General features: G+C 56.0%; 2 protein-coding genes across 2 annotated transcripts in view; one reads left to right on the top strand and one right to left on the bottom strand.

The window, feature by feature from the left end:
- The window catches only part of STK32C (serine/threonine kinase 32C), a 56,993-nt gene extending 54,432 nt beyond the window's left edge, over positions 1-2,561 (top strand). The window contains exon 13 of the mRNA XM_026851699.1: positions 1-2,561. The gene's annotated coding sequence lies outside the window, so the exon portion shown is untranslated.
- A 4,624-nt stretch (positions 2,562-7,185) lies between these two features.
- Positions 7,186-12,058, bottom strand: part of DPYSL4 (dihydropyrimidinase like 4) — an 11,342-nt gene continuing 6,469 nt past the window's right edge. Inside the window, exons 10-13 of the mRNA XM_026851570.1 lie at positions 11,053-11,223; positions 9,935-10,114; positions 8,449-8,620; positions 7,186-7,624 (exon numbers count right to left, since the gene is read on the bottom strand). Of these exons, the coding sequence (XP_026707371.1) occupies positions 7,533-7,624; positions 8,449-8,620; positions 9,935-10,114; positions 11,053-11,223 (615 nt within the window). The 3' untranslated portion in view covers positions 7,186-7,532. The remainder of the gene's footprint in view (positions 7,625-8,448; positions 8,621-9,934; positions 10,115-11,052; positions 11,224-12,058) is intronic.

Raw genomic sequence — 12,058 nt, 5'->3', positions numbered from 1 at the left:
AACCCGTCCTCGGGCTGCGCTGGGCACCGCAGGCTGCCCCCGCCGCCGGGGAGCCCCCGCCGCCGGGCCTGCACGCTGTAGCAAAAGGGACCGTTCTCACGGAACCGCGCTCCCGGGCTGAGCGGCCGCCCGCGCGGCACCTGGCTGCCCCGCCTGGGTAAAGGGACTTGCTATGCAACTTGTCGCAGGAGGCAGATCAACTTCTTCACTTGTTCTTTTTTAACGTCAGGTTGCTGATCTGCACGTGTCCTTAATACAGTGAGGTGACAAGAAAAGAAGTTACATCCTTGGGCACAGCAGAGGATGACGTCGAGCAGGTGTGGCGAGGGAGGAAACCCAATAGGTGGTTTCAGCTCTTCTCGGGCAGTCCCTGTCCGTGAAGCTGCCGCGGGGACAGGCAACCCCTGTGTAAACCGGAGCGTCTCCAGGCTGTGGCGGGCAGCACCGGCCTCCTGGGAGCCTCCAGCTGTTGGGGCCCTGCAGCAGAAGGACATCCCGGGCACGTCCTTGTCCTCTCGTCACCTGTCAGAGTTTCTTTCCCGACTCGGGGCAAATAAATGTTTTTTGTGCACTCCATGAATCCTTCAGGGTCTGGGTAATGATTAAACTTGTAATTGAGATGCAGAATGTGTTTAAAATATTTGCTTTCTTCACGTAGCTGCTGCGAGCGGCGAGGAGCTGTGTGAGCGGACCGGAGGGTTTGGCTCCGTTTGTCCGGGTTCGGAGGACGCTGTCTGTCCAGGTGCAGGGTTATTGGAGGCCAAGGGGGTGGCCTTGACATGCTGCGTGGTCACGGGAGACGGGAACGTCTTATTTCACCCTTTGATTTACTTTAATTTTCAATGTAAAGTGAAAGTACTGTATATAGTTTACCAATACCTGTTTTAACTTCTTAATAAGACGGGAGATCTCCTGAGCTTGCTCCGGCTGTGGATGTTGCCTTTCTTGTTTCAGAAGCCTTCACTATATTAGTTGCTTAATCTGCTATAGAGTGGCTTTTGGTTATTGTCACTGAAAATGAGCCGTGGGCTCTGCTGCAGCGTGGGGCCGTTGTGGTGCCCGGGGGTTCCTTAGGAGCGCATTCACTTTCAAACTACCAAGATCCGTTTGCTGCCAGACATGAGGAGGCTGCAGCGTTTGCATCCTTACTGTGGATTCATAACGCAGAAATGCTAGAAAATGTTTTTAACAGATGCAGACTCTTTTCAGGACAAATATTGTTGTGTTTTTCGTTTCCACCAATAAAACAGAAAGGCGTAACTGCTACAAACCAGTTTTAGTTTAAAAATGACACGCATTTATTTTCCACAGTTTTATGTGGAGATTAGTACGTGGCTAAATTCGTGCAGGACCAAATTTTCACAGAAGTCTTTCCAAGCAGCGCTGAGGCGCGCAGACACAGCTGGTGCGGGGGGAAGGCGAGCTCTGGTGCCAGTTTGTGCAGCCGCAGGGGGGGAGTGCCCAGCGAGGGACCCGGGTGGCCCCGCGGGGCCCCGGCCCTGACCGCGGGTCTGTCGCAGACCCGACCCGCCCCTCGTTAGGAGCTGTGCTAATGACGGGCTGGAGGGGGGCTGCGGCCTGGGCCGGGCCCCGCTACTCTCTGTGCACCCCCGTGTCCCCTGCCCCAGCCCCTGGGCGATGGCCAGGACGCTCTGGCAACACTTGAATCTCTTCACAAAGCCACATGGAGACCGGCTGTGATCCGGTTGGGATCCGAGCAGGGGGATACGGCTGCTGCCACGCGGGGCCCAGACCCACCGCTCGGCCCCCCGGGACCCAGGCGGGGCAGGAGAAGCAGAACGAGGGTCAAAACCAGGAATTGCAAATTACAGATGATTTACACCACCCATGTGGATAGGATTTTTCAGTAAACTCCATTACACTATTGTCATCTTTCTGTAAATAATGACAAAAGTTTGGACTGTCGGAATGACACAAGGACCAACCCCCTCCCCTGTACGAGGGACGTGGGCAGATCCTGTTCAGCCGGCGGCTCTCGGGCCAGGAGGGCTGCTGGCAGCTTGGCAGGCCCTGTCTGATCCAATGTTTTCGTCGCTTCCTTTAGGACAAGTGACAAACAGCCCCTGAGTTTGAGGCTGGTGTGCACAGGGAGGAGCTGGCTCACTTCTGAAATGGATGTTTCTCCCCCCAAACTCTGCCCTGTCGGTCACTCGTGTTCCCTTTCAGCACTGCCCTTCCTGGGGAAATTGTGCAAAGTGCCCTCAGCAGCGCTCGGCAGAACCCGGGGAAGTGCTGGGGAGACGCCGGCTCGTTGCTGCTTCCCGGGGGCAGCAGCGTGGGGCAGGTTCTGGCTCCCACCGCCCAAGTCCATCCAGGGAGGCTCTGGCTCTGCCTCAGGCCGTCTCTGCTCCTCGGCCACTGGGGTGGACACGGGCCTCTGGGCTTATTGCGCTGAGCCAGAGAGACACCGTGAGCGCACCGGAGCGGAAATACTCGCGCTTGATCTGAAATAGTGCCTGGGCATAACTTGGGCAGCGCCCGCTGGGGGCCAGGCTTTGCTGCAGCCTGGTTGTGCCTCGTCCCCGGGGGAGAAATCACACGGGAAGGGTCACTGGGAAACGGGAGAGCGATAGGAAGGAGCTCGGTGTGTGCTTCTTGTCAGACTCTCCGTGGTGGGTTTCTGCACGCCGGGCCCTTCCGTCCCCGCGGGGCCGCTGCTCCCCGGCACCTCCTGTGTCCCCGTGTCCCCTCAGGAGCCCGCGGGGGGCCTGGGGAAAGGCCTGGCCTGGGCCTCCGCCTGTCTGTGTCCCGTGAGAGCGGGCGCGGCCCCAGGCGTCAGCAAAGCTCGCCGTCAAGTTGTGGAATCCTCCTGGTACCAAACCCCGGCGTGCAGAGCCTGAAAGACCCCCAGAGCAGCTCTGGTTTACATCTCCTCTACAACCAGAACACAATAATTTTCTGTATATAACTATTTAAATATATGTATTTTTTGTATGACAGATTTATACAGGGTGTGCCATCATTCGCTGTGAGAGGTCGACATCGCCTGTAACTTACTCTCCCTCAATTCCTTGCCATAAGGTTGTTTTCTTATCTCTGTTGTATTATGAACTTTTGCAGAGTTGCATATTTTTAAGTGTTTCCATTGAATTCCACAGACTTCACTGGGAATTTTGCATAGAAAACAAATGCCAGATCAGGTCCTGATGTTTCTTCCGTTGCCAATTCTTTATTACTCTGTACCTTGCCAAAAAGAGAGTGAGAGTCATAAAATAATAGCAAAAAGGCCAATAACACGAACTGGACATTGGACAGTGCTGAAATCCTCATGCCTTGGTAGGGTATTTTAAAAAATTATTTCAGTGGAAATAGATGTAAAGGATATCTTTGTATTTTACGTTAATACATTTCTGTAATTTTATTGCATGAAAATTTTACCATGTCCCAGAGTATTTAAGTTATGACAAGTTTGTGTTTTTGCAGATACTGCGAAAGCCATTGCGTATGTGGAGTAATAAATGTGTATTTTTAACATGGCCACATATTTGCTGTCATTTCCAGGTTACTGCTCCATAGAGAAAACATGGGATCTCATGAAAAGCAGCTGTTACAATTCACATTTCTCGTTTACACGTCGTGGAGCCTTTCAGCACCCAGGTTACAGCAGTGGGGTAAGGGCTGGGGCGCGTGGCCAGCCACCAGCCTGCGCTGTGGCTACCGACGGCGGCTCCTGGGCCAGCGGTGGCCTGGGGCTCAACGGGCCGCGGATTTCCCGCAGGGCACACGCAGCGCCGGGGGGGTGCAGCGGGCAGTTACGAGGCTGCGAGGGCACCAACCACCAACGCAGCAAACGTTGAAATCTCGGCGAGCCCCCGGGGATGCTCCCGCCAGCGCAGGGCTGGGGTCGGGGGAGCTGCAGGAACGCGGCCGTGAGGCTCCTGGGCCACTGCAAAACCTGAAAGGAGACCGGCTGACTCCGGGCATTTCACAGCCTCCCGCTTTCTGGTGTCAGACAGAGGGGTTTCGGACTCCCCAGGCGGAGTTTGTCTTGACAGTGGGGCGGAGGGCCCTTTCCATGGGGATCTGGGGGTCAGTGAGGGTGAGGAGCGCCTCTGCCCCTGCCGGGGGCACCCACACAGCCCCCGGTAACGTCACGGGCTGGTGCCCGGGCAGGGGCTGGGGGAGCAGGGAGGGGTGTGCCCGCTTGTACCCGTGGGGGCCAGGGCATGGTCGAGGCACTGACAGCCTCTGCATTTCGGTATTTCCCTGCACAACCCTGGATTTTGTATCTTAAACTGGATAAAAACGGCCCCAGGGAACTTCGGGAGGTCTCCATTTCTGTTTTTTCCCTTTCATCCCTCATCAGTACTTGGAATTATTTATTGTGGCTGTCAGCGTGGTGTGCTGACTTGCTTCATCTTGCTGTAGAAAGCATCTACAAAGGCTCTTCTGACTTCAAACCAAGCGGCAAAGGAAGGCGATAAAGCCTTAGTGTGGCTCTGTCTGCAGAGCCTTTCACTGGCGGTTGGCAGCCCCGTGCCCCGGCCTTGGCGGGGCCGATTTGACTCCTCTGGTGTGACCCCCCCACAGCCTCCCCGAGGGTCCCCAAAGGGCCAAGGGTGCGTGGGCACCCGACAAGCCAGGCTGCTCACCCTTGTACAGCAGGGAGGAGGTGAAGGGAATGGGGAGGACAGTTTCCCCCCCTCAGCCCCTAAATTACAGCAGGTGAAAAAGCTGAGAGGCTTAAACCACCCCAAACACAGGCAGCCCTGCAGCTGCCAGCCCTCTGCCCGTTACTGCTGTGCCTAAACCGCTGCTTTTTGGGGCTCACCCTCAGGATGGGACAAGCAGAGAACGTCCCTCCTCGGCGTCACCCCCCGGCTTTGCCTTTCTGACCTGCTGAGATTTTTCACGCTGCTGTTTCTGCTGGCGGGACCCGAAGGGCAGGTGGGTGCTGGCTGCCGCTGCCAGCGCGGGGTGGGCCGGGGGGAGCCTGGTTACCCAGCGGAGTAGGACAGAGCCAGGCTTGCCACAGGCTGGCAAAAAAGCAGCAGAGCGTGGAAACAGAGCGATGATTTTGCAGCTGTCTGCCAGCTGGTTTGCACCCTTGGGGAAGCGTAGGGTTTCGCACAGCCAGCGTGTGCCCTGCAGCATCCCCCTGCCCCACTTCCCTCCGGCGCGGGGGCCGCCGTGTCCCGCAGCCCTGGGGCTGCTCGGCTGCGGGGTGCCCTCACCCCCATTTCAGCACCCCACGGTTTGCTGCTGCCTGCAGTGCGCGATGCCTTTAGGACCAACATTCTGTGTTGCATAGGCCGTCTTGGTTTGGGCTGGGCGGTTGTTGTCTTTGCATTTTACTGTTCTTTTAACTCGTGCTGCTGTTCCACTGGGAAACGAGAGGCTCATCCCCGCTCCCGTGGCAGGACTTGGGGCTCCTCCGAGCCCTGAGCCGGCAGCCGCCGCCGAGCCAGGCACAGGCCCTCGGGCACAGGCATAAAGCGTCTCGCCGGTGCCCTTGGCCGGCGTGTGCCTGACCTGGAGCCTGCGGGAAAGCTGTCCGAAGAAATTAGGGCCAAGCAGAGACGGTGTTTGTGCCCCGGGTGGTTTCATTTCCCGGAGGCTCTGGCTGCATTAGCAAGCGCCTGGCTCTGTCCAGACCCTCCTCGGCATCTCCTGGCACCGGGATTGCTGCAGAAATGCTCCAGCCCCGTTCCAGAGGCTGAGGCGATGGTGCGGCAGCACCGGCTCGGTGGCGACAGCTCCCTGACGGAGGAAATCCAGGGAAGGCCTCCCTTCCCAGGGAAAGGGCAGCGGGGATTGGGCCCGTGGCTGGTGCGGTGGCTGGAGGGGCCCAAACCGCCTCTGCAGGGCGGTGCTGGGCGAGGGGACAGCGCGTCTGGCTCCTGCCGGGTCCCCACCGCCCCTGTCGGTAACGAGCCGGACTGCTGGAAGAGGGACATTGCCAGGAGAGAGCTCACAGGGCTTCCCCTGCGCAGTGCTACCAAGGTGCTGGGGTACCCCTGTGGCCCCGTGCCTGGCTGGGCGCTTGGGGGGTCACTGCCAGCAGACTGGAACTTCTGTCTTTCCCATTCCTCTTGCACCTTCCATTTCCATCACTTTAAAAATCTTAACTTAGAGAGAAAATAAATGCATGGTCAATAGTTGTGGTGCAATTGCAGCAAAACTCAGAAACCCAACAAATGCAATTAAGTAAGGTTTAAAATTAAATAAAACTAAATGAACAAATGCATTCCCATATGTTTGATGTAGAAATTGTTACAGGTCATTGTGTTAAGCTGTGAGATGTAGGTTAGGTCAGATAATCAAAAAATCCCCACCAAAAAAAAAAAAATCCCTTCCTGGTTTAAATTTGTGAATTCAGGGAATAATTAATTCATATTTAATGGCATCCAGAGCTGAATGGTGATTTCAGCTTCCCCCTGCGGAGCAGACGCGTGCTCGTGGTTCCACACCTCTTTCGTTCCCTTTCTTGTTCCCCGCTTTCCGACGGGGCTGGAAACGAGAGCACGAGGAAAAGCTGCACCCCGCGGACATGCTGCAGCGTCTCCTGCAGGCGTGGGCAGCGGTGTGGGCCCAACGGGAAGGACCTGACCACCCCCCTGGTGTTGTGGCTTCGCAAACCGAAGGCTTTGGGGGGGCTGTGGGATGCCGGGGGGTTGGAGCAGCCCTGGCGGGACCTGGGCCAGCGGGGCGGTGGATGCTGCAGTGTCCCTGCAGAGCTCACGGTGACCCTCTGCACTGACCAAGGGCAGCACAGTCACAGGCCATGAACCGAGCGTGCAAACCCTCGTGCATAAACACCCAAAGGAAAAAACACAGAAGTTGACTCGGATCAAATGCTTCTACTGTCTTACGATTTCCAACAAACTTTATTCAGAGCAAGGAACAGAAAATGAATGGCGAGCCGTTCCGTTAGAGGTACATGCATAGCTTTGTGGCACAGAGGTTCACCTTTGCTGTACATCCCTTCAAATATAATAAACGGGCTATAATAACCTTTATAAAAGAGTCTGTCATATGCAGGTGGCCTTCGGGTGAGCCTTGTTATTGGTTCTAAGACTTAAACTTGACTTTTGAAAAACTGTATAAATAATCTTTAAAAGCCAGGGCTACAGAAGGGCTCCAGCCCACCGGCGCTGGGTCCGCAGCGGCCCTGCCCAGGACACCAGCCCCGGCCGGGACAGACGGACGCGCTGCCGCCGCGGGGCCAGGCCTGAGCCCCGAGCCGAGCGCAGGTGAGACTCCCCGCTGCGGATTCGGATGTGTTTGTGGATTGAAAGTCCTCGGCCCAGGCAGGGCAGGCGGTGCTGCGGGGGGAGGGTGGCGCTGCCCCCGCAAGGAAGGGGCTTTCGAGCAGCTACTGGGGAAAGAGGCTGGGAGAGGCGGGAGGGGAGCGCTACCTCGCGGGGGGTTCCTCTATTTTCTACCTACGAGAAGGGGCTGGGGCAGCTGACGAACGCTCGCTCTTCATCCCGAGCTCGAGGGCGACCTGGAGTCCCCTTGGCGGGTGGCGCTGGCTGCGGTGGGGGGCACAGGGACGGGGAGCGTAGCGGTCAGGACAGCGAGGTGATGTTGGAGCGCCCGCCCGGGGGGGCCATGATCTTCTGAGCCGTGCGTCTGGCGATGTGGTCGTCCGCCTGCGAGCCTGCGGGAGAGGACGGGCGTGGGGTGTGCTGGTGGCACTGGGGGGGCCCCGCTGCCCTCACCACGCCGCCGTCCCTTGGCGGGACCTCCTGGTGCTTTCAGCACACACCAGCACGGGCGGTGCAGGTTGGCACGGCTTCGTTTGCCTGAGTGTCATTATTTTTTACTACTTCTGTCTGGAAAACATTGTAAGTGGCTTTCCTGTACATAAAGGTTCCATATAATAAAATGTGGGACCTCGTGCATCTATTAAACAATATGTGACCCAACTGATCTCAGCCAGCTAAGGGAACAAAACCACAAAAGCCATTTTACGGCAGAGCACTGGCTTTCCAAGGTCCCGAAAGCTGCCGGGCGGGTTTCTGCAGGACACTGAGCCAAGCGATGCTGATCGCTGCCTGCTTACACGGAAAGACTGAAGAAATTGTCTTTCTGGTTCCTGAAAACAGTTACCTGGCAAATCTCTACAAACCCAACCACTTCCAACTCTCGACCCCCCCAGCAGCCACCACAGCGTTCCCATTGACTGGGCAGGGCCATGGTGACACCCTCACCTTCAGCCTCACCCTCCTCCCCATCACTGCAGCCTCCACCCTCCGTGCCGCCTGTACTCACACCCCGCCAGGCTTCGGGATGTTCATCAGCGCCCCGACACAGAAAAACCATTCTCTGTGCGGCTGCTGCAACAGTGAGAATCGTGTTTTACTGAGCAAACCCACGTCCCCAGTCCCCGGCTTTGCCCGGCCGCTCACACAAGCTCATGACACAAAGCAGCCCCCCCGCTGCCTGCAGCCCCCCCACCTTTCAGGGCACCCCCTGCCCTACCGGACAAGCTGAACCCCGACTGGTGGAGGTTGCGGACGGGGGGAGCCTGGGCTTTGCCCGCGCAGGGCAGGAGCCGGGACGCCGGGGCGGGGGCCACGGCTTTGGCGCTGGCGAGGGCGTCGTGGATGGGTCCGTCGTAGAGCCCGCGGGGGACGCCGTGGACCTCGGCCAGCTGCGAGGGGGGAAGCAGAGGGGTAAAGTGCAACTTTAAGCTAAGGCGAGCAAGAACCAGGCCTAACATCTGGGTGATGACTTGTCCTCCGTGTGAGGGGCCCTGCCCCCCCGAGGGCCACATGGCTCCCCCCGGTGTCACCCGCTGTGACTGTCACGGGCAGGACGAGCTCAGCCCCAGGCTGCCAGGGCAGCCAAAGCCCCACCGACATCGTTACTGGCATTTCATCACGGATCTGCTTAAGGCTGTTTCTCCTCCCTGGCGAGGCAGTGACAGCCCTTTGACAACCGCAGGGTCAGAAGGGACGTGTTTTGAAGATGAGAAGTGCTGGGTTTCAAATTAAAAAGGCACGCGCTGGTAGGTTATCAAGACACATACAGCACTGTCTGTAGAAATTTCTTTCTTACATGACCTTTGTCTTCATTGTGCTGCAGATCTTGTGAAGAAAACACCCTACTCGATGTCTTCCTGCGCTCTTTTTGACCGCAGCTTTTGTCGAAAGCTCCGGTTAAACCAAGGCTGGCGAGCTGGCACAGGCAGGCTGTGGGCTGTTTGCAAAGCACTGAACGCAATAACGGAGCAAACAAACCCCTCCCTGCCCGGGCTGGTGCCCGTCACCGCCCCGCCAGGGCTTCAGCTCGCTCTGCGCCAAGGGTTGCATTTACCCAGCTCCAAGGTATGGCACGGGGTGTCTGCTTCCACAGCCTGACCTGCCAGGGCCCGTCCCCATCCTGCCCTGACTCTGGAAGCGCTCGAGGTGGCACCCCCAGGCACCCCAGGGGCCGGGGGCTCCTGCCGCAGCTGCCAGCGCCGCTGGTGCCTCTGCAGGCAATTGGGGTTAATGATTCCTGCTCCACCTTCATCTACCACGGATAATGGAACTGTCTAAAATAACACATGGAAAGGGGAGGGAGGGAGGAGGGCAGCGCACACGCTGGTCACACAACCACATCAACCCGCGTAATGCAGGTGTGAGAGGAATTCCCCCCTCCTCCCTCAATACAAACCAAAGCCAGATCTGCTAGAAGTCTTATTTTTGCTTTGTAACTTTATAATCGGCAAGTAATACCAATGACCCTCGCACTGTTAGCTGTAACACTAAAACAGGGATCAGTGATTAACGTGCCAAGCATCACACCAAAGCACTTCCATGACAACATCACAAATTTCCAAGGCCCGGAAAGAAATAACATTAATATTCTTGTTTCTGCTGCCTATTCCATCAGCAGGCTTGCCACAACAGTGACTGCAAAATAATAATGCAGAGAGATTGCAAGGAAAACAGAGGGTTATGGCAAGTAAAGTTCTCCTTACCCTGTTTCTTGCCTTTATCCTTTTATAAACAAAATCGGGGAAGGTCTTCCTTGGGATGAAGCGGCCTGACCCCTGGGTGACGCACAGGTTTCCATCTTCAACAACAACTTTTCCCTGACTTATGACCACGGTAGGAACCCCGTGGCACTCTGTGCCTTCAAATATGTTGTACTCCACGTTCTGGAAACAACACACCAAGATATTCAACACGGGTAAGACTGAAAGGAGAAGTGACAGTCTAGCCAACTACACACCACACCCCCCTTTTTATAAGTTTGCTCCTCGTGCTCCATCAGCTGTACCTAACTAACCATATTTCAAATAATAATGTTTTTCTAATTGGATGAACTAAAGCAAACTGGAATGGAGAAACTAAATCCTCAAAACTCTCAGTACTTGCCTGGAAAACCTCCAGGACTCCTGGAGCAAACTAGACTTTTGCTATACACAAACAATTAATTCTCTCTAAGCCCAGAAGAGCCCAGCTTAAGTTCTCCGTTCCAGACAGAAGATCTTGTCATTTCTTCCAAGTCACTACAAGTCTTCTACCAAAACAGGCACGGGACATCAGGTCTGTTCTGTGGGAAATGCAGAATTACCTCACCCTCCCCTCCTTTCAACTGCAGCTTTCTGTCTGAGGCTCACGTTGGAAAGTAGTTTGGGGACAGCAAAACCCGTGGAAAACCACAGTTAAAAATGCCATCAAGATGCACCCAAACCTCTCCCATGCGAGTGGCCCCCATGGACAGGCCCGTGCAGGATCAGCCTGGCGCCTCAGGGAGGATCCTGACACACCAACTGCATGAGCAGCTTAATATTTAAAGGAAGTTCAGCACTTACAGTTTTCTAGTCCACAGCAAATACACTGGTCTTAAACTTTCTGTTCTGGGTGCAGACTGTCTCAGAGCAGTCACTCCAACTCAGTCACAGCCCTGCCCTTGACAGTAACCAAAGGATAGGTTCATCTGCTTGTATTTTTAAAAGCAAATGTCCTTAATCCTTTCATGCACACAAGCTGCTGAATGAGCTGATCTTTCTGATCTGAAGACATATATTGCTTTACTGTTATCTTCAGACTCTAAAACCAGCTCAGGAAAACAATTAAAAAAATATTTTACCAGATTGTGGGTTTTTGCTGAGATGATTTTAGTAGCCTTGGGGTTCCACACCACCAAGTCTGCGTCGGCGCCCACGGCGACACGCCCCTTCCTGGGGTAGCAGTTGAAGATCTTGGCAGCGTTGGTGCTGGTCACCGCTACGAAATCGTTCTCGTCCATCTTCCCGGAGACCTGGAAGGAGGAGGGAAGGAGCATCACGGGAGCCGCGTCCTGCTCAGTCCCTGTGGCCAGATCCGCGCTCTCCCCCCAGGAACAAGGCTCCAGGAGAAAAATAATAAAAAATCACAGGATCCAACCACGTAACATGTGGTGTGAGGATCCACACCCGGACAGGGCTGCAATTATGGGGGAGACATGGGGGGGCTGAGCCTTGTCCCTGGGGGGTAAATAATACAACGGATGGGTTTCCTTTTCCCTGGACTCTGAAATGTGAGGTCTCTTTCACTGGTGGTCTCCAAGTCCCTCTACAAGCACCTCACAGGCACTAAAGACGGTTCAGGATATTTCAATGAATAAAGAGTGTAAAAGTGAACCTTGCTAGTGCTATTTATCATCTTTATTTGTTATCTTAAGATAAATTCTGTTTGTCTTTGCACAAAGCCTACCTAAGAAGAGCCTTCAGGGCGGCTCGGCTCCCAAGCTCCCGGAGGTGCCCATGGGGACCGTCTGCTCCGTGGGCTGCCGGCCCCGCTCCGGGGACGCACTGCAGAGCCCCGCTGCCCCGGCGGTGCCGTGGGGACCTCCCTGCCGAGGGGACTGGGGCACCGGGCAGCCGGCAGGCATGGCCACTGCCACGGCCACCGAGGGAGAGACCCTGGCCCCATCCACCTCCCCGGGCCCCCTGCAAGCACCAGGGAAGAGGAACGTCGCGTCTTCCCCTTAGGAAAAGACGTTGGAGAGACTTTGTGCCTGCGAGCGAGAGCGGGGCGGGTGGCGGCCGCACCGCAGCCTTTGAAGACGCTTTGAAGGCATCCGAGTGTCAGATTTTCTCTCATTAGCAAGCAGG

Source organism: Athene cunicularia, assembly GCF_003259725.1.
Source record: "Athene cunicularia isolate RWA chromosome 6 unlocalized genomic scaffold, athCun1 chr6_part1, whole genome shotgun sequence".
NCBI classification, from domain to species: Eukaryota; Metazoa; Chordata; class Aves; order Strigiformes; family Strigidae; genus Athene; species Athene cunicularia.
Note: the sequence above shows the minus strand (reverse complement) of the source record. Positions and strands in the feature narration are given on the sequence as shown.